A 21,270-nucleotide genomic window follows, 5' to 3' on the forward strand; every position below is an offset into this window, starting at 1 on the left:
TGCCGTGTCTTTGGTGATGGAAGTGAGTACCTCCATGAGACTCCTGCTTTCTCTTTGCCCTTTTTTTTTTATGTGTAAAGGTATCAATGTTGATAATGGTGTTAAGCTTCACTAGCGGTAGTGATGATGGAAGACAACATGTAAATTTGGTTCATTGGCTTTTATTGGTGTATTGTGAAGCTCTCCTCAGCACAGGATTAAATCTCACAATGCTTTTTATACAGCCAGCTGATACCTTGCTTCTTGTATGGCTCCCACTATTGCAGTTACAGTGTGGTGGTGGTAATAAGAGCAGGAAGATTATTGCAAACAAACAAAAGCTGTAGTTACTGCTAGTTTCCCCATTCTTTTCTACTCAGATATAACTCTCTAGGTATTTTATCAGAGGTATCAAACAAGCCTTAAGTCATTGTTGTGAGTTATGAGATCTGATCATGTGAAGTGTCAGAAAGACAGTATGCCTGTTTGTGCTGCTAAGAAGCTTTTACAGTGTTGCAGCCAAATTCTGCCTGAAGAGTAAAGTTCAGCTCATCAATATAGCAGTGGTTGCAGTCCTTCACTTGAGCTGTCCCTATATGGCAGAGTTCCAGAAATGCAGTCAGTAAATTTTGAGCTCCCTCAAATAGATATATATCTGCAGAGCATATCCGCCAAAAAAGATATGTGCTGGAACATTGTCTCAAATCACCTCTGGAGAGCATAAGAAACATCAGACTATAAGAAAGTGCAATTTATGCCTTCTCCAATTTTTTAGCCTGCTGACTGCCTGCTTTCTGCAGGTTGTCTCCCATTTCCATAGGACATGATGGGTTTACCTGTTTCTCCATGTCATACCCCACTGCTTCGCACAGCCTTAGATCATTCTCTCTCTGTTATTGTTCAGCATGTGAGTTTTTTAAAACCTCCTTAGACATCTGTATATACAATGCAAATGTGGGAGCGTGTTGTCTAGAGACCTAAGTCATATCTGTGTTGTATTGGTGTGAGTAAATGTGAATTTATGGTCACCTATGATCTGCATGCTAACAAGAAGGCTGCTGTTTACGCAATACTTTCCACATGTTGGAGTAATGAGGCAACAGCTAAGTATGGAAGATGTCTTGTACATGACTATGTCTGGACTGTTGCATATTACTGTTCTTCTACTAAGTATTTCTACTTTCAGCTCCATTTGAAAACATAGAAGCTCTGCTGAAAACAGTGAGCTACTATGTTATATTTCTGCCCTGTTTCTGTGATTATTTTTTTCAAAAATCAAAGGCTGTCTTTTGGTAGCTAAAAAGTGTATTTAAGTGATGGAAAGAAAAACTAAACTGCCTACAGCTCTTTATTCCAACATATATTTTGCCCCATGTATTTCAGAAAAATGTGAAATGAAAGACTACGGAGGCTTTTAGCACAAAAGATGAAATTCTTAATCCAGAAAAAGAATGGTGTGTTGTTTTTCCCCCTCTTGTTTTGCCTGTGAAGAACATGTTGTCAAATAAGTAGAATATGGTTTATCTCTTATGAATTGACTAAAAAGGCAACAAGATTATTCTTTTAAAAAAGATGCATACTTGGATAATTTGGGTTTTATTTCTTCATTTTATTAAACTAGGAGAAGGGTGTTCACATTCATTAATAAGGAAGAGTGATAACTCTGTTTCTTAATGGTAAGAAGGAGGCTTCTGAACACTAGCTGCTTATTCCTGTCATACAGAGAGCATTAATGGGCACCAGCTGGGCCGTAGCTATAGCAGCTTCACCACTTCAGCCTTGCACAGCAAGAGCTGCTGTGGCAATGCTGCAGAAGGGCCTCCTGTGCAGATTTAGGAAGTATACACTTCAGTTGTTGTTCCCTGGGCAACAGAATAAATGCAGCCAGCTGGCTTTGTACCACCTGAGCTGATCAAAGAGCAAACCCTGTCAGGCACTGATACCTCAGCTCCTCCAGCTTCAGTGTGAATGTCTGCAGGCAAGTGATGTAGGAAGCATTGTCATTTGGGTTTCAAGGTTAAACACAGGGGAATGAAGTAGAATGACAGCAGAAGGTAAAATGAAAACACCATTCCTGTAGATATTACCGTCTGATGTGTATAGGTATTGATTATAGAAAATAAATTTTAAAATACTGAATTACTAATGTACATATAAAATGTGTTTTGAAAAGATTCAAAAAGAGAACAGGAGACTAACAATAACCAGCTTGAATATATTCTTTTGGGAGAAGGAAAACCAGTCAAGGGTGATTTATCATATGTGTTTAGTTAAGAAAGACTATAAAGAATGATTGAACACAAAGATGAAAATGCTTTGTAAAATGATATAATTATGGATGACCGAGGAGAGCTGGATCTGGTCTGCATTGAGTGACTGCTGTAAGCTTCTGACCAGTCAAGACTGCAGTTGTTATATATGTCAGAGCATGCTCCAGTGGCATGGTAGATTTTATTCAGCAAGTGGCGCCAGAAGAATGAAAGGTAGATGATTGAACAGCAGTGAACTGTAATGTTGGCTGATCTGGACCTGTGTAATTGGGATCAAAATCCTCCTGAGTCTGTTGGATGGCGGGTGGGAGGGGCAGGTGGTAGTATTTCTTGTATTACCAAGAAACTCTATTTCCCTTTATATTATGACAACACCTACTTAACAATTTGCTTAAGAGCAGGTTTAACTTCTTAAAGTTTAAAATGGGGCTTTATCAACTAATAAAGTTTGATATTGTTTCTAACCACTTCTCTTAAAATAAGTTTCTCCTTTATTTTTTCTAATGTCTATTTACTGCCTGTAAAAGATGCTAACTACACTTTTGGAGAAATGACTCCAATGGGTGAACCGGTGGCAGGCAAAACATGGATAAGAGATAGTACTTACTGACTTTTATCAAGTTCTGGATGTGCCTCAATCCACACCTGAAAGAGGAAGGCAAACAGCTATTGGGTTTCTGCATGTACACAGACCTCTCTGCTGAAACTGCAGAGTGTTCATTAGCATCCACATTTCTGCTGAGGACTTGATTTTCATATTCCATCTCTTCTTTTTGGTTTTCTATTTCATATTTGTTTTAATAACATTTGATTGATGGAAGTGTCTCCAAAGTAGTTTCAGGTGGGCTTTTTTGCCTTTTGTTTTTTTTGGTTAAAACTCAAACCTTGTAAGCTTGTAAGTAGAATAGTTTCTTTCTCTGGTTTCCTTACAAAAAATGTATTTGCAGAGGGAGAATTTCAGTAAAGGGGGTTCAGTGGGAGAAAACAATGAAATTACTGGGTTGTTTTCAATTGGAAAATCGCTTACAACTCCAAACAAGTGCAGCTTTTTGTTCTCAATAATATAAAACCAAACAGAGGTCTAAGTGAGAATACTTACTCTCTACAGTGGCAAAGTGGACTGTTTCTGTCTTCTGCATCTATTCTGATTTGTTGCATCAGTTGTCCAGATACCGGCTGGTTTCTTAGTATGTTTACTGGGGTTGCATGTCACCTCCTTTTTAAAGCTGTTTTTAATAAAGAGAATAAAGTTTCAAGAAGTCTGTATAAACAGGCTTTTATGACACCCTGATATTGAGTTGAATTCTTTGTAGTTTTGCAGTCTGTGGCATTTTCTGAAGGAATCTTTATAATAATTTTGAATTACTTTAAGGTTCTTCTCTCTAAATCTGGAGACATGACAGAGCTCGCTTTCATTATATGTCTTTAACTGTAGGAATTGCTGAAGCAAAATCAAGTCCTGTGTGAAGTGCATAGACAATCCCTTCTAGCTCAAAAAACTGCAGATTCATTAAAAAAACTTCCACAAGGGCAAGAATGACTTTCAGTGTCCTGAGCAAATGTATTGCATCTGGAATCAGCGGTCTGTGTTCTTCTATCCACATTTTCTTTTTGCATCTTGTCCTGAAATGATTGTACAGTTGTTAAGGAATGTCTGCTGGCTACTGCATTCCAGCAGCAAGAGTACAGTGACCTGATCCATTGTGTGTGACATAACTCTCTAAAGGAGTAACGAGTACTTGTAATTAACGTTACATATGTGTTTCTTTTCAACCTCGTGTTAGAGTCCTGTTATGTTTACCTTTCAGGAAGATTTTTTTTTTTTTTCTCCAGGCTTATTTCTTTCTCAGAAGCTATTACTTAAAGTTGGAGGAACTCTCCAAGGGGAACAGTGTTTGGAGGAAGATAAATGGGGTGCTTCACGTGTCTACAACATTTAGGGGGTTTTTGTGTGTTGCAACAGCTGATAGTAGAAAGCTGAAAATTGTCATGGAACTATCCTTCATTGAGAAGTCCTTTTTGAGTGCTGCAGTGAAAATTGGTATTGATTTGACCAAGTTGTGACCCTTTGCAAATTGCACACTCCGCATGCAGAGAGTTTTCTCACTTGCTCGACTTGTGAAGTAGTCATCTAAAGAGGGTCTTGCGCTCTGTAGCTGTGGTTCTCTCTTAGGCTTTGAACTCAACTTGCCAAAATTTGTTTCCTAACATTGATTACTGCACCTTTATTGCTGTCAGCGTCATGTATAGCTGCTTCCTAACTCAGTGCTGTCAAAATGTGGGATTATTTGCTTATTCCTAGAATTCTGGTTTGCTTGTTTGTAAGCCTGGATCATTTCAACAGAACTAGGTAGATGAAACTGTTTAGAGTCACTCTAGCACATGGTATCCTCTGTGCAGGAGATAGTATTGATGAACTTGGGGAAACAGTGCTTAACAGGGGGTTCTTGCATTTGGAACAGTACATCTAGCTCCATCCTTAGCTATACCTAGCAAAAGTTGTACTGAAGACACACGATGAATTAGACAAGAGATTTCTCTTGAATGAGGAGGAACAAATGGGACAAAGATTCAACAGTTCATTGTGTCATTCCTTCACCATTTTATATGAACGATGCTTTAGGAATACAGTGGGACTCTGTTCTGCAAACCTTTCACTTGTTCTCTATGAAAGTGTAACTTTCAGGTTCACAAGACAAGGTTCAGTTATTCTTAGTTAAACCCACTAACAGTTGTCTTAATATGCTCAGTGATAACACTACAACAGAAACTAGCTTAACCTTATCCATTGTCTTCTGCATTGATGCTGTGACATAAATAAAAATTTTCATTTCAGTATGAGGTAGGGATGGAAAAGTGACTTGTATTTATGTAAATAGCTTTAAGGAAGGCATAGAAGCATGACTTAAAAACAAGCAAAACACAGTGTCTTTTTCTTTTACAGAATAACTGTCATTGTCATTTAAATATTACATTCATATCAGTCTCTTAACATTTTTAAGAAAAAATACTAGAGGTGGCAGATAAACCTTATCATTTTGTATGTAATATGTGCAGTAGGGTGATGTGAAGCTAGTAAAAGAAGGGCAAATCTGGGGTTTCTCTTTGCCTGTAGGTATTCTAGGTAAGCAATGGCCACAGAGGTGGTAGTGAAATTACTTAGCAATACTGGGTTTTTAAATTTTTATATGATCACTTGGGAAATAAATTTATATGGGTAATTCCACAAATACTGTGTACCACTAGCGATCTTGTCATACAGTGATGAGAATCTTGTGGGACTTGGATTTCTATACAATGAGAGTTATCTTGTGTCTGTGGGTTCCTGTAGGCTTGTTGCTAGTGGTTACTTCAGTAAGAGGATTTGTGACCCACAAAAAAAGCTCCACTTCATCTGTCATAGCGAAGTGGCACTTTCACTCAACACTGCCATTTGACCTCTTGTTTTACCAGGGAGAAAATGGTATCTTTTTAAAAGTTCCTTCTAAAAAAGGGAAATTAAGCCTTGCTTAAGGCCAACAATATCTAAAATTACTTCTATGGGAGGCTGTTGCAATTCCATTTTGGTTTCACACACCTGGGCATTAATAAAGTGTCAGAACTGTAGATAAGTACATAAAAAGTGCAAGGAGAAATTAACAGTGCTCTGAATCAAGTCTCTGCTCTACAAATTTTAGCCATGTATATAATTCCAGAATCTGTCCAAAGTTTAAAATTAGAATTTGAAGATTTGAAATGCACATGCAGTTGTTTGTGATGCATGGTCATTCAAGAGCTGGAAAGTGTCCTGTCATTTTCCATGAGCACCTTCAAACCCAGCTGAAAGCAGAGGATAATGTCTGTGTTGAGGGTTTTTGTGCATGTTGGCTTTCAGTGTTGTCCCTTTCTGATGCACAACAAATTTTATCCTTCACCATCAGCTCTGGTGAGGTGAAACAGGCATGGAATGGCACAGAATTCTGCATGTTAAATTCTGCACCTCCAGACCCTTTTACTGGTACCGTTTGTTTGCAGGAATATCTATGGGAGTAGAGGTAATAAGCTTGTTTTATACATGTATGACAGTGAGAAGAAACTTTAAGTAAATACCAAAATGTAATTAGTATAGGTCATGAGAATGAAGTAAACTTTTTCTCTTTATAACGGGGGGAAAAAAAAAGTGACAGCTACCTCACTGAGCCTTTCTTAATGTTAATTAAAAATAGATTTTTTTTTTTTTCCATTTCTGTAAACATGGACAGATAAAAACAACAGTTCCACTGTTTGAGAAAGAAAGAATGACTACTGGGCAGTTGGGATCCCTAGTAAGTTTGACAGGTATCCTTAATTTTAGAATTGTATTTTAAAGATATATGCTCATATAGAAGACTTAAAGCAATTTTTTAATGATAAATATTTAATATTAAAAATAATTGCCTAACATACTATATAATAACAGTCATTACTACAAACACCTTACTGTGGTCAAATTACATTTCAAGAAGATTAGCTTCTCCTGTTCTGGAAGAGCAAATGTCATCTGATATACATTGTATCATCAGAGCAGCTGAACAGCTTTCCAGAGAGGACACTATATGCTGGGTTCCAAGGGATGGCATAGACAGGTCTATAATATGTGGAAATCTGATAAATGTGTTTTCACTACTCAAGCAAATCTCTTCTGCCTGGAGTATCAAGGTACATTTCCATCTTGCTCCTTAGCAGCGTCTATAGTACTAATTTGAAAACAAGTATAAAATCTGTGTAGAATTGGTGCACACATTAAAAATCCGAGCAGATAAATTTTATTGGTGGCTTCTGACAATTTTCAAAATAACAAAGTGTTATAGGAGCCTGGGTTACATCAAGTTTCAGAGAGATTTCAATATATGTATATATTTTCTTGAGCCTCCCTCAATCTTCAAACCAGTCCTTATTGAGTTGTTTTAGGGTTTTCAATCTGGAAATCTGATTGTGCAAGAAACTAAATATTCTTTAAAAGTTATTCATGGGAACACACCATCACAATTTCAAAATGTTCTGGTTTTAAGAAGTGAAAATGGCATTTCAAGGCTGTGTTAAGACTTGTGCTGTGCTGAGAGGAAAGATAGCTTGAGAAACGTGTACTTTGTCTTCCATGATTTGGGTTTGTGTTTCCATGCATACGTCTTGATGATAGTGGAAAAGCTAACACTTTTATATGCATGGTACAGACCTTCCAGTAATTATAATCTACTGGAAACTTTTGTGTGGTTTTCTTTAATGTTCTGTCATGTATTGAGTATTGAGGCAAAACATTCAATAAATGTCACCTTGAACTATATTGTACCTTCAGTGTAGGTTATTTATTATTTGTACAGCATACAATACACGCTGTCTGATCTGCCCTTTGCTAAAGAAAGGTAGCCATCTGCTGCAGCTTCCTCCTCTGCATTCAGTGGCACATGGATTTAGAGTAAAGGATTTGCCTCAGATGATTTGGAAATAGCTGTTGCTGAAGAATTTTCAACTAGCGTGTTGAAAACTTATGGGTAAGATTCAGAGACTGAGGCAACAAAGGGAACCTTATGCTTGGTGTCTACTACAGGCCGCCTGATCAAGGGGAGCCTACTGATGAAGCCCTCTTAATCCATCTAGAGGAGGCATCGTGCTCTCAGGCTCTTGTCCTGCTGCGGGACTTGAACCACCCCAACATCTGCTGGAAAAGTAACACGGTGAGCTGTAGGCAATCCAGGAGACTCCTGGAGTGCATGGAGGATAACTTCTTAAGCGAGGTAATAGACAGCCCTACCAGAGGGGATGCCGTACTGGACCTGTTGGTCACCAACGCATGTGAGATAATTGGTGACATCAAGACTGGAGGCAGCGTGGGCTGCAGTGATCATGCACTGGTGGAGTTCGCAGTCCTGAGGGACATGGGGCAGGTGAAGAGTAAAGTCAGGACCTTGAATTTTAGGAAAGCAGACTTCCGGCTCTTCAGGGAGTTAGTCAATAGGACCCTCTGGGAAACTGCCTTCCAGGATGGCGGAGCAGAACAGAGCTGGCAGATCTTTAAGAACACTTTTCAGAGAGTGCCAGAGCTCTTCATCCCCAGGTGTAAGAAATCGGGTAAGGAAGGCAAGATACGAGCATGGCTGAGTGGAGACCTGCTGGGCAAATGAAAGGGCAAGAAGGAAATGCACAGGCAGTGGATGCAGGGACAGGTATCCTGGGATGAGTAGAGGGACACTGCCTGGTTGTGTAGGGGTGGGGTCAGGAGAGCCAAGGCTGCAGCTGAACTTGGCAAAGGATGCAAAGAATAATAGGAAGGGCTTCTAGGTATGTCAGCCAGAAGAGGAAGCTCAAAGAAAGCATACCCCCCATGATGAGCAAGACTGGCAAACTGGTAATGATGAATGAGGAGAAGGCTGAGGCAAAAAAGTTGTTGAGTACTTCAGTCTTCACTGGCAGTGTCTCTTCCCACCCCTCTGGAAGGGATGGACTGCAAGATAGGGACTGGAGCAGCAAAGTTCCTTCCACTGTAAGAGAAGATCAGGTCTGAGACCACCTGAACCACTCTTCATAACATCTGAAAAGTCATGGTATTCAGGTGAAGTCCCTGGAGACTGGAAAAAGGGAAACATTGCACCCATTTTTAAAAAGGATAGAAAGGATGACCCTGGGAAGCCTCACCTCTGTGCCTGGGAAAATCATGGAACAGATCCTCCTAGAAGCTATGATAAGGCATGTAGAAGACAGGGAGGTGATCTGAGATGGCCAGCGTGGCTTCACCAAGGGCAATTCCTGCCTGACCAACCTAGTGGCCTTCTATGATGGAGTGACTACATCAGTGGATAAGGGAAGAGTTATGGATGTCATCTATCTGGACTTCCGTAAGGCCTTTGACACAGTCTCCCACAACACCCTTCTCTCCAGTTCGGACAGATACGGATTTGATGGGTAGACTGCTGCGTGCATGAGGAGCTGGTTGGATGGTTGCATCCAGAGAGTGATGGTCAATGGCTCAATCTCCACATGGAGATCGGTGATGAATAGTCCCTCAGGGGTCTGTGTTGGGACCAGTACTGTTTAATATCATAGAATTGTTTCTATGGATGGTTGCATCCAGAGAGTGATGGTCAATGGCTCAATCTCCACATGGAGATCGGTGATGAATAGTCCCTCAGGGGTCTGTGTTGGGACCAGTACTGTTTAATATCATAGAATTGTTTGGGTTGGAAGGGACCTTTAAGGGTCATCATCATAAAATACCTTGATCAATGACATACAGTGGGATCAAGTGCACCTGCAGCACGTTTGCAGACACCAAGCTGAGTGGTGCGGTTGAATGCCTGAAGAACAGGATGCCATCCAGAGGGACCTGGACGAAGTCGAGGTATGGGACTGTGTGAACCTCATGAGGTTCAGCAAGGCCAAGTGCAGGGTCCTGCAACCTGGGTCAGGGCAACCGCTCGTATCAGTACAGGCTGGGGGATGATGGGACTGAGAGCAGCCCTGCCGAGAAGGACTTGGGGATACTGGTGGATGAAAAGGTGGACATGAGCCAGCAATGTGTGCTCGCAGCCCAGAAGGCCAGCCGTTTCATGGGTGGCATCCAAAGCAGAATGGCCAGCAGGTCGAGGGAGGGGATTCTGCCACTCTACTCCACTCTGGTGAGTCCCCACCTGCAGTACTGCACCTAGCTCTGGAGCCCTCAGCACAGGAAAGACATGTTGGAGAGGGTCTAGAGGAGGGCCACAGGGGATGGAACACCTCTTCTGTGAGGACAGTCTGAGAGCATTGGAGCTGTTCAGCCGGGAGAAGAGAAGGCTCTGGGGAGACCTTCTTGCAGGCTTCCACTACTTCTAGGGATCTTCTAAGAAAGATGGGGACAGATGTTTTAGCAGGGCCTGTTGTGATAGGACAAAGGGTAATGGTTTTAAACTAAGAGAGGGTAGATTTCGACTAGATATAAGGAGGAAATGTTTCACCATGAGGGTGGTGAAACAGTGGCCCAGGTTGCCCAGAGAGGTGGTAGATGCCCCATCCGTGGAAACATTCAAGGTCAGGTTGGAGAGGGCTCTGAGCAACCTAATCTAGTTGAAGATGTCCCTGATGATTGCAGGGGACTTGGTCTAGATGACCTTTAAAGGTCCCTTCCAACCCAAACTATTCTGTGATTGTATGATACTTAATATAATCTATCAAATATCCAATGCTTGTGTGTTCTCAATTCTGTGTTTAATTTTGAAGTCTTCCTCCTACCCCTGTTTCTTTCTCAAAAAAATGGCCTTTTTCTCTTACTGGTTTGACCTAACTATGTATGTGGTTTTTTTATTTCATATGGCTACTTCTAAAATATGTCTGCATTCTTGCATTTTGGGCTTATTTACTATGTATCACTATGTATCAATTGATTTATATTTTTTTAAAATTTGTGTCCTATTCTGGTTTTTGGGTGCCTTTTTGCATATAGAATATCCAGATTGGCAACCTTTATTGTAGAGACTTTTTCTTCCTTGTTAATGTCATTTTATCCTAAGAAGGTCTTTTTCAGATTTACCACCCTTCCCCTATGAAAACACCCTCATTACAGTTGTTGCTGTTTTCCTTTCCACTGATGTAAGTTGATCACATCTGCTCATGGCTCTAATCAGGCACTCTGCGCTAAAATCAGCTAAAACGTACTGGGAGACAGAACTGTGAGGTTGCGAATTGACCTCGGAACAGAAAACATGTTGTTCATTGCTGCTTATCCTCTGGACTTCTCATTTAACACATCTTCCAGCTGGTAGTCGCTCTCCCTGCTTTTGCCTAACGTGGCTGTGGCTGCTTTCTTTGTTCCTGCTGTAGTGGATAATACTGACCTATTCGTCTTCTGTGAACCCTGGACCAGTGGCTGGAACAACATGAACATATGCAGTGCTGCTCTGGTCTCTTCCACTGCTACAAATTGCTATATTGGGTGATGCGCCATGCCATATGTGCATAGACCATATGTTTTTTTTTTCCACTCGATCTACAGTTGGCTTGTTCATCATGCATTGTAATATTTTGCTGTATGTGTCTAAGTTCAGTGTAAAGCTGTTTTTATTTGCTAGAATTAGAGGAGTGTATTTACATGGGAAACTTAATTTTGCAATAAACTGTTATTGGTAGCAAAGAATGTGACATAATGCTATAGATTCAGCTGAAGATAGCACTTAAAATTAAAATGTTAAAACAATGTCTAAATCCTTATTGTTAAGGAATTAAGCAATGTAATTTCTGGGTTGGTTTCATTAACATCAATATGGTGAATGAAGCTTGGAAAACTTGCCTCCCAGAGAGTTAGGTTTTCATTAATTTTGCCTTTAAACAGGGAGAAGTGTATTAAATGTGTGCTAATTAGGAGTTTTGCAGCAACTTGACTGCTAACTTGAGGTCTGTGTCTGTATCCACGTTCTGCATTCTTTGAATTCATCTTGGTATAATATTTTTAAATATGTTGAACAGCAGATGTGCATTGCTTATAGATTTGTGTAAATGTTGATGCACTGTATACAAAATATGTCTCCCATACAATGATCTGTTGACATTATTCTCTGTTGCGTAGCTTCAGACAGTAAAGTCACGACATGTGCTGCTGTTTGGAGGATGCCGAAGGAATTGGAATCAGGCAGTCATGAATCCCCTGATGATTCATCAAGCAACACTCAAACCCTGGAGCTACTCTGTCACCTTGACAACACAGCCCATGGCAATATGGCCTGGTAGGATTCTGCATATTTTATATGCCTAGAAAAGCCTAAAGGATAGACCTGTGCTGTTTAGTTTTGTGCAGATTTATATTGTAGAAGCTATGCTATACACTTTAAAACTATTCCATCTTTTAAAAAAAGGTACAAATTGGTTTTTTAGTCCCAGATGTTTCATAGATTAAAAACATTTATTATAGTCCTGCAAACACATATGGAGTAGCAGCCTGTGTACTGTTTTAATGTGTTTCTCCCCACATGCCCCCATCTAAAACCTTTGTTGCACAAAGGTATAATACTTAGCATTTCAATCTTTTTATGGAATATAAATTTGATGTTGCACCTCGGTCTTTGTTTTTTCAGTCTTCACTCAACTGATTTGGCGTAAGTGCAAGTAATTTACTGTTTGCTAAGGATAAGAATACATTATATTATATGGTGCCTGTTTAACTACTCTTTTGTGTTGCCTGAGAGAAGACAAGAGCTGCAGTACTGCAGAGGGTATTACAGAGGTTGTTTTTTTTTCTTTCTGTTATTGAAAAGGAAGTTAAATTTCTCCACCGTGTATTTGAAAGTTCTTTGCTTTATAGGTACATATATGTCACATTTTGTCATGCCGTTTGTCATGTCACTACTTCCTGAACAGATGCAGAGAGAAGAAATTTTAATACACTTGGTCCATATTTTAGCAACTACGATGTTGTTTGATGTAATTTTGGGACCACCTGACTGTCTCCCACTGGCAGGAAAAATTGAAACCATAAGACTGTGGTTTGCTGTAGTCTCAGGAATGTTTGTCTGTCAGGAAGAAAATGGAGTAGAAGGTGCTCGTGCAAGTTGTGCAGTCCCTTTCACAGTTATCGGAGGATTTTAAGAGGGAAAAAAAAGTGGAATAACACAGTAGATTTTTTTTAAAATGAAATGTGACAATTCTGAAAAGAAACCAAAAAAGGATAACGCAACATCAAAGTCGGATACTGCTGTAAGTGTCTTACATGAGAGTGGAAAGGTTTCTGTGTTCAGATACCAGCTGTGTAAGGTATCCATCATAATCTCATTATACTTAAATATATTCTAGTAGTAGTACTTTTAAATTATATCAAAAGGAAACAATACTCAAAATCAGTCTCAGTTCCTTCTCAAAATCTGGCAGCATAAAAATTTCTATTCATTAGTTAGCTAGTAAAAATAAAAAGTAGACTTTAGAAGTCATAGTTAATTCAGTTGATTTTTGATTGTGATACATTGCACCATAAGTTTTAAGCCTCTATTTCTAGCCACTCATTTCTAGTTTGAGCATTGTAGATGAAATTTCAACTGAAAAAAAAAAAACCGGTAAATAGAACGTAATATTTATTAGTTGCTTCTTGGATATCCAAGATTGGACATATCATTGTATTCAAAAATGTGTTGTCTAGGCTACTTTTTTCTAAAATCTCAGCTTCCTGTATGTTAAATTTCTTCATGGTAGTATTTTTTTAATTCTCTGCTACTCATTTTCATGTGAACACTTTGCTTTATAACTCTTTGATTATATTAAACCATTCCCTTTTTATTGTTGAAAAGTCTTGATAATTAGTTTCCAATATAATTGGGAATTTTATTTTTTGAGTGTTTTAATCTTCACCTTTCACCCCTTAAGATTTGTACTTTTTGTCTTTGAATTTTCCATAATCTGTTCCTGTCTGATAGCGGGATGCCGGAACTCTGTATCATAGCCTTATCACCAGAGGAGGAATAGTGGACATATCACTGCTTTGTATCAGGATGTGAATTTATGTGAATGCCAAAAAAAATTTTTTTTTTTTGCTAATATAGCTTGTAGCAAGTTCATGTGCAATTTTTTTTTTGTCTCCTGTTGTCTGACTGTTCAGTACTGGTGCTCACAAATATCTGCTGCTATTTAATACCCATTATCTGTGTATGTGTGTGTATGTATGTAAGTGTAAGGATTTGAAAATGTCCTGTGTTACAGAGAGATAAAAGTTGTAAACACAATACTTGGCATTAGCACCCCTCACATCATCTCAGACAAGCACAGTTGAGGATTCTTGTTCTAGAGCAGACTTTTCTATTCCTGCCACAATCATAGTGGGAACAGCTCACATAAATTAGTAAAATAAACGTTTTTGTGTCACTTAACAGTGCATGTCCCACTGAGTAGTGTGTTGACTACAAATAGCAACATAAATATTCTTTGCTATTACACATTTCAGATGTTTAGAAAACTATGAATCTACTTTAGGCACTTGCCGTACAATTGTTGTTAGAACCAACCATAAATCAGAAAAGCAATTTTCCTCAATGTAAAGTGTAAACACTTTTCAAACTTCAATGTAAGACCAATGTTCTGATGTGCACAATCACTTCGTATGAGATCAGTGGTGGTCTGGAATTGTACATTCATGGTAAGAAGGGCAATTCTTATTCTGGCTCTGTCATTTGCCTTGCCATTAGAGCATACTCTTGTACATTTTACTCATAAAACACAGGCTGAACACTGAAGCCAGGGGTTTAATATGACCACATACACTTTAAGGAGGTTGTTTAAGCCACAGAATGCAGTAGAGCAATGTACCACAACCGCTACCTTCATTAAGGGTGGGAAAGTTTTTAAGTCATGGTAGCTTTTGAAATTATATATTTCAGATTTGATAAAGACTTAGTTTTTTAAGTTAATTTTTAAAATTATTAGTCAGAATGCATGCTTAAAAAAAAGAGTAAAAACATAAACTGGGCTTATTCTAGGCAGTGAAGAGTGCCGTAGTTGACAGTACAGCTTAGAGATGCAGGGTGTAATGTTGATCTTGGCCTTTGTGTCACCTAGTGTGAGTTTCTGTGATTCTGGATAGCAGCTCATAGGAAGGTATTTTGTGTGTCTCTGCATCCATAGCACAGATGCTTCACAGTATTCATGGATCTGGGTTGCAAATCATAATTGAGATTTGACTATACCTAAAAGGAAAAAAGCAAAACTACCTTGAAAATGCAACCAGGTATGTACTCTGGCATTCACTGCCTCAGGGCTTTACTTTCTTGTACTTTTGTTCATGTTCTCCCTGCTCTGCTTTATTTCTTAATTTCTTTTTTTTTAAGGTTTATCTTTCATTAAGAAAGCCTAATAGTTGAAAAATTACCTCAGATTTTTCTGTTTCTAGTATCATGTACTAGGGAACGCAAGGGGGGATTTTTTTTCCGGGTCTGGTGGGTCAGGTATTAGTTTTGCTCAATTGCTTACTGGTGTTAAGAACTGATCCTGTCTTTCTTTATCTCATTTACGGAATGCGGTGCTCAAATGTCTCTGAAATTTCTTATTAAAAACTAGCAGGGACATATTTAATACCAGTTCTTTTTTTGTGAACCAAGACCAAAAGAGCATTTCCAATTGATTGTGACTAAAATCCTGAACTTCCCTTGCATGTGTCTGAACACTGTGTCCCTCCTGCTCAAGATCTTTTGAAATAGTTTTCTACTCTTGACAAAACCTCTGACAAAAATCTGATCTCCAAGACATTACAGGCAAGTGAAAAAGAAATGTGATTTTCTACAGTTCTACTTTGTCTGAATTGCGTGAGTTACCATGCCTAAAAATTCAGCATAACTACTTGCTTTCAGTTACTGAGATTGTTTACTGCCTCTAAGCTTTGAATCTGGTACCCATCAGAATTTTAACTGAAACTCTTGTATGGCATAGGGAAAATTCAGAAAATGAAACAGATGCTTAAATTAGGCAAAAAAAAAATAGGCCTATTAATTGCTGTCTTTGGTTCAAGCCTAAGATTCATCCTCTATCTACTGTTCCTCATGTGAGACAAAATGCAAAGATTGAGTGCAAAATTTTCTAGTGATTTACTTACAGAGTGAAAACTCCAAGATACATGGGGACTTGTGTGTTTAAAAAAAAGCCTTTTCTCTAAATTAATTTTGTAGTTAAATGTATGATATTCACACAGCGTTACACATATATAACCATAGGTATGTTGTGCTATGTAAAGTGAAACAAGACTTCAATTAATGAGATTTGGATTACTCCTCTAAGTGTAGCTTGGAGAAATCCTTACAACTGTGTCTGTTAAAATCCTGAAGATTTATGTATTAGGATTAACCTACTGTTCTACTTCTTCCTCAGTTTTCCTACAGACTTTTTTGATAGTAGACTTGACAGGATAGTCCTCAGAGAAGGAGGATACTACAGGCCATGAGAGAAAGTGTAATCTGTGAGATCTTGAATTCGGAACTCAGTAGGGACTTTTTCTTTTGTCAGAATTAAAGGCACAAAGCCAGAGTTTTTCCCCTGGCATCTGCTGGAAGCAGGCTTGCCTATATCTGCTTAACATCCTACTTTTTGCTTTCCAAATTTGGCAGGTATAAAATAGGTTAGATGCTGCTCAGTAGCAAGTTATGTGCTTCAAAAGAGAAAGAGGACAAATGAACTAAGTTGGATGGTGATCCACAGAGTAAATTTGGAATAAAATAAAAGCAAAATTAATAAGGGGAAAGTGTTAGATGGACAACATAGGTACAACTGTCAAGGGAAGGTGAATGGAGATTACAGAGACAAGAAGTGGGAGCTCAATTGTGGGAGGCCTGAAAGGTGAGGAATGAAGAATTCACGTTTTATGTTGAAAACAACAGTCAGCTGCTAAAAAAAAGTTGGAAAAGGATAAATATGTTAGGAATAATGATAGATTACTTCATTAAGCTTCTCTGCTTGGTGAAGTTGAATGTTTTTAGTGCATCCCACTCAATCAATCCTAAATATGTACTTGCAAATATTACATCTAAGAGAAATTAGAGAGGAAGACAAATTATTTTTTTTTAATCACAGATGTTTCAAGAATACTGGGATGTTTAGCACTAAAATAGTAAACTAGATTTTTGAATTCACAAAGGAGAAATTTACTATAAATGAGTGTTCCCACAGACTTTTTAAGTACTTAAGTTTTATTTGGTATTTCATCTAAGGTCTTTAAATAGAGTACTGAGAAGTACCATCTCTTCCTTGGCTGTGTAATTTCACAGAATGGAGCAGCTTCATTAAGGCTGACTTTCTACAAAAGTACAAGTTTTCTATAACAGTCCTTTCAACTTGAATGGAACTTTATTTAAGTTACATTAGATACTATACATAACATAGGATTGCTTCAATTTCATCACGTTCATTCCATTAATGAACAGTCACCTGATGAAAGTTAAGCACTTTTGTAATGGATGCCCTGAAGACAGGTGAGTAAGAGCATTCCAGAAGTGAGGTCCAGAAGTGTTTTACTTACTCTTTTTGGCCTTTAAAATAGTATTAAAAAAAAAACAAATAAACAAACCCCAAAACATTGTCTCAAATAAAACAGCCAAGAAGTAAGAGAATCTGAAACTCAAAAGAAAAGTGAAAATGGTGTTTTTCATAGCTCTAACACTTTCACATTGCATTCAGGTAACACTTTTGTTTCCTGTCATGATGTTGGTAACGTCAATTCCTCTGTAATACCTCTTTGTTAGGCATCAGGATGTATATGTTAAAATTCTGCCTTAGTGTTTCATTAAAACACAAATTAAAAAAATTCCAAACAATTTGATGGTCTATGTCTAATGAATTTAAACCTGAAAGCAACACTGTTTTTAGTAGGCTCATATGGTCTTCAATATATGGTATATTAACTGTTATATATGCTTTATAGCAAAGGCATGTAATAAATACAATCATAACTTTTTTGGTATGAAAATGTCATCTTATTTTAACACTTCATATGTTCCAGTACCAGAAACATAATTATGAGGAAGGACATCCCTCTGATGTTTGTATATAAGTTTCTTTGAGAGTGTCAGAAGTGCCAATTGTACGGGCTGGGGTATTAACTGAACTCTGGGGGTTTTAGGTTATTTGTAACAGTTGCTGAGCTGATACTAATTGTTTGTGTCATAGGCCTTTTAATTTTTTCACATAATGCACTAAATTTCAGAGCTATCAGGAGAAACATGTCAGTGAAGCTGATTAACTACAGACAGGTTAAAAAAACTATCATCATTTAAGATTAATTCTTCCACACCTGGTTCATTCCATGCATTTACATCCTCCATCACCCACCTTTGATATTACAAAGATGAAGTATAGATAAAGTTTTTTTGAAAAACATACGTTCCCAGTGAAAACACTTGTCATATAGTAACTTACAGGTGCTTATCAATACTGTCACTCTGCCCTTTATATTCTGACTCTTTCTAAAATGGTAAAAAAAATTAACTATCTTATTTTCTGCTTCTCTCCCCTCTCCTTTCTTAATTCTGTGTGATACCCTGAATTCTTTACAGGATTTTGCTCTCTTGAATCTTTGATTTTTCTTTCTTGTAAATAAATCCATGTATTATATGTAAATCCAAATATTCAGCCATTTATTGTCTCTTTTTCACATTTTCTCTCTCATTTTCGCCTTTTATCATCCTCTAAAATGTGTCTGGAATCAGTAATTTGTAAGACTCATGTCTTTCAACATTCCTTTGAACGTTTTTGGTAATTTTGAGTGGTTAGTATTGTGCAAGTTCAAAACTTAGCTGTTTAGTGTAGTCGCATATACTAGGGAATAATTATGATTCATTAATTGGATAGTAAAAGACATTGTGTTATCTGGCCAGTTTATTGTGTTAATTTTTGATCAGAATTTATTTGACTCTAGTGTTGTAAAGCCAAGGGAAGCTTAATGAAAGTAAAAACTGACATTGAAGCAAATACTAAGGGAAAAGATGCTGTATTTCATGTATGTGAACCTGTTCTATATATTCCGTTAACTTATGACCACTTCTGATAATTTCAATATATTTCATGTGCTTAAAATGAAAATTAGTTTTGTTGAAGTCTTTGCAGTTATTTGTGTTTACCTTGGATTCATAAATCATGATACAGAAAATAGTACAGAAATAGTAGAATACTATTTCACTTCTCCTTCCCAACTTGAAAGGAGTTTTTCACTTTAGTGAAATACTCCCTAGTTTTACTGCCAAATTAGTTGAGATTTTTCCCCACTGAAAGAAAACAGAGCTATTTTTAAACAGATTTTTTTCTTATTCATAATGCCACTTCTTAGCACTAAAAAAATTGGGGTTGCAGTCTACCTCAACTGATTTTTGCAGGTTAAATAGATACCAGCTGGTTGTATTTTCAGTTTTTATTGAATTGGTTAAAAGGTTGGTGGGAAATGTTAAAAAAAAGATGTTGCAGAACTGTAGATAAAATTAGTTACGCGGTAGAATGTTCATGAGGAACTAGATTTGAACAGATTGCCCAGAGTGGTGGTGGATGCCCCAGCCCTGGAAACATTCCAGGTCAGGTTGGACAGGGCTCTGAGCAACCTGATCTAGTTGAAGGTGTCCTTGCTCGTCGCATGGGGGTTGGACTACATGACCATTAAAGGTCCCTTCTAACCCCTACCATTCTATGATTCTGTTCTATGAGGTGTCCCTGTTTTCTTGGTCTTGGAGTCCAGTTTGCTCTCCAAAAGCCCATTAAGCATTTACTACTTAGGATATTTGTTCCTCAGAGTAGAATGCTTTTCTAGCACAGCATTCTGGGATGATTATAGTAATAATTAAGTAATATTGCTAACATTTGCTTACATGGCAGTTAAAAATTCAGGGCTTTGAAATGTCTTTCTGATGTCTATCGGATGAAAAAAATGTTCCTTGTACATTTGTAATTAAATGCATCTATTTGGTAAAATGTATGTGAGAACTTAAGGGCTTCCCTGCAGCCTCAAACAGTCCATTGAATCCAGTGTTCAGTCTCAGGCTATGGTGATGGAGAGGTTTAGTGAGACCACACTAGCTAGGGTACTTCTTGCAGCCTATTCATCTCAAATTCCCCCAGTATCCACAGTCACTGGATTAGGGGTGTGTACGCTTTTCTCATTCTTGGTTTTGCTGTTCTTTTGGACAGAAGGAGTGGTGATTTTCCTCAACTATTAATGCAGATCCTAGGCAATCATAATTTTCTTCTTGGGCACATGTTTCAAATCACTGGAGAAATGTACTTGGATGAATATCCTGGTTTTTTGGGTTTTTCCCACTGCCCAACCATGCAGATGGCCTGTTTGTTACAAACAGCAATAAATTAGCAAGGAAATGCTATATCCATATTGCCATCTTTTGAAAAGTCCCATATGAAAATACTCAAATTTTGTCCCCCTTAAAAGTAGATAAGTGTTTTCTCTAAAATGAGTCTGCAGAGATTGCTTTTGCCCACTCCAGCTGTTTCACAAATAAGCTTGTTTCAGCCCTTAATCTTTGCCTTAGTACATGGAAAAAACTATTGGCATCGTGTAGCCTCCAGAGGCTGGGCAGGACTTCTACCTGACAGCTCCCTATGCTTTCCTGACAGATATTCATACTAATAAAAAGTTTTTCCTAGGTTGACCACTTTACTGATCTTTGACAGACAAGCCAGTTATATGTTCCTCTCATGACATGCCACATACCCATAATATTAATTTTGGGTTTTTTCTTTAAAGCCTTATTCAAGCACAGAAAGGAAGTCGTGTCCATGGCAGCGGCTGCTCCATGAGCCGTATTTTGTAGAATGGTAGAGTTTGACTTCTGTCCATCTGCTTTGGAAATGAATCCTAGCTTTACACACAGATTCCTTTCCCCCTACCCCCCACTTCCATTTCCATTAAGAAACTCATATATGTGCTGGGATGTTCTATTCTTCTATATGTGCTGCTCATTGTATACAGCAGTTCACTCTGGGTGACAGTGATCTGTCATCAGTGTCTGCTTATGTGAAATGTGTTGTTACTCCCTACTTTGAAGCTTTTTCCCTTTGGTGTTAAGAAAGAAGGTGAAAACAACTTAATACTCATGTAGATCTTAACTGTGTATACTTTTTAAAACGGTTCTTATTTGACTCTTTGGCCATGTTTCTTGTCCAAAACATGTTGTGAATTGATTCTTTTTCATATTAATAAATAGGATGCAGCTCCTCAGTGAGTTGTTCCTAAAACTTGTTCCTTAAAAGGTTCGTCTGTGTCATAGTATCTGCAAATCCTCCAAGCAAATACACAGCTTTATGCTTAGTAAAATGTTTTTTCTGGCATGGGATGTAGAGTTCAACAAGTACAGTAAACTATGATGCATTTCTACAGTAACTTAAATGCATGTACTCTAGACCTTTTGTTGTTTTACATATGTCACCAAAAAAACCCTAGAGCTATAATGCGTTCTGCTGTCTCAGCACAAATATCTCCTATGATACTTAAAAAAAGTTCTACAGCACTTAAAAAAAGAAGAACTTCCAAAATGTTTTAAAATAGCCATTAAGTCCTCAGATATTTCAGCCATCA

At 38.1% G+C, this 21,270-nt stretch overlaps 1 protein-coding gene across 2 annotated transcripts in view; it reads left to right on the forward strand.

Annotated features, from left to right (window-relative positions):
* The window catches only part of EIPR1 (EARP complex and GARP complex interacting protein 1), a gene marked incomplete at its 5' end in the record, with an annotated part of 91,352 nt that overhangs the window by 35,761 nt on the left and 34,321 nt on the right, over positions 1–21,270 (forward strand). For both annotated transcript variants that reach the window (XM_081997095.1, XM_081997096.1), the window contains one exon: positions 11,803–11,959. In XM_081997095.1, the coding sequence (XP_081853221.1) occupies positions 11,803–11,959 (157 nt within the window). The remainder of the gene's footprint in view (positions 1–11,802; positions 11,960–21,270) is intronic.

The sequence above is a fragment of the Phaethon aethereus genome (assembly GCF_964289735.1).
Source record: "Phaethon aethereus genome assembly, chromosome: 3".
Classification (NCBI taxonomy): Eukaryota; Metazoa; Chordata; class Aves; order Phaethontiformes; family Phaethontidae; genus Phaethon; species Phaethon aethereus.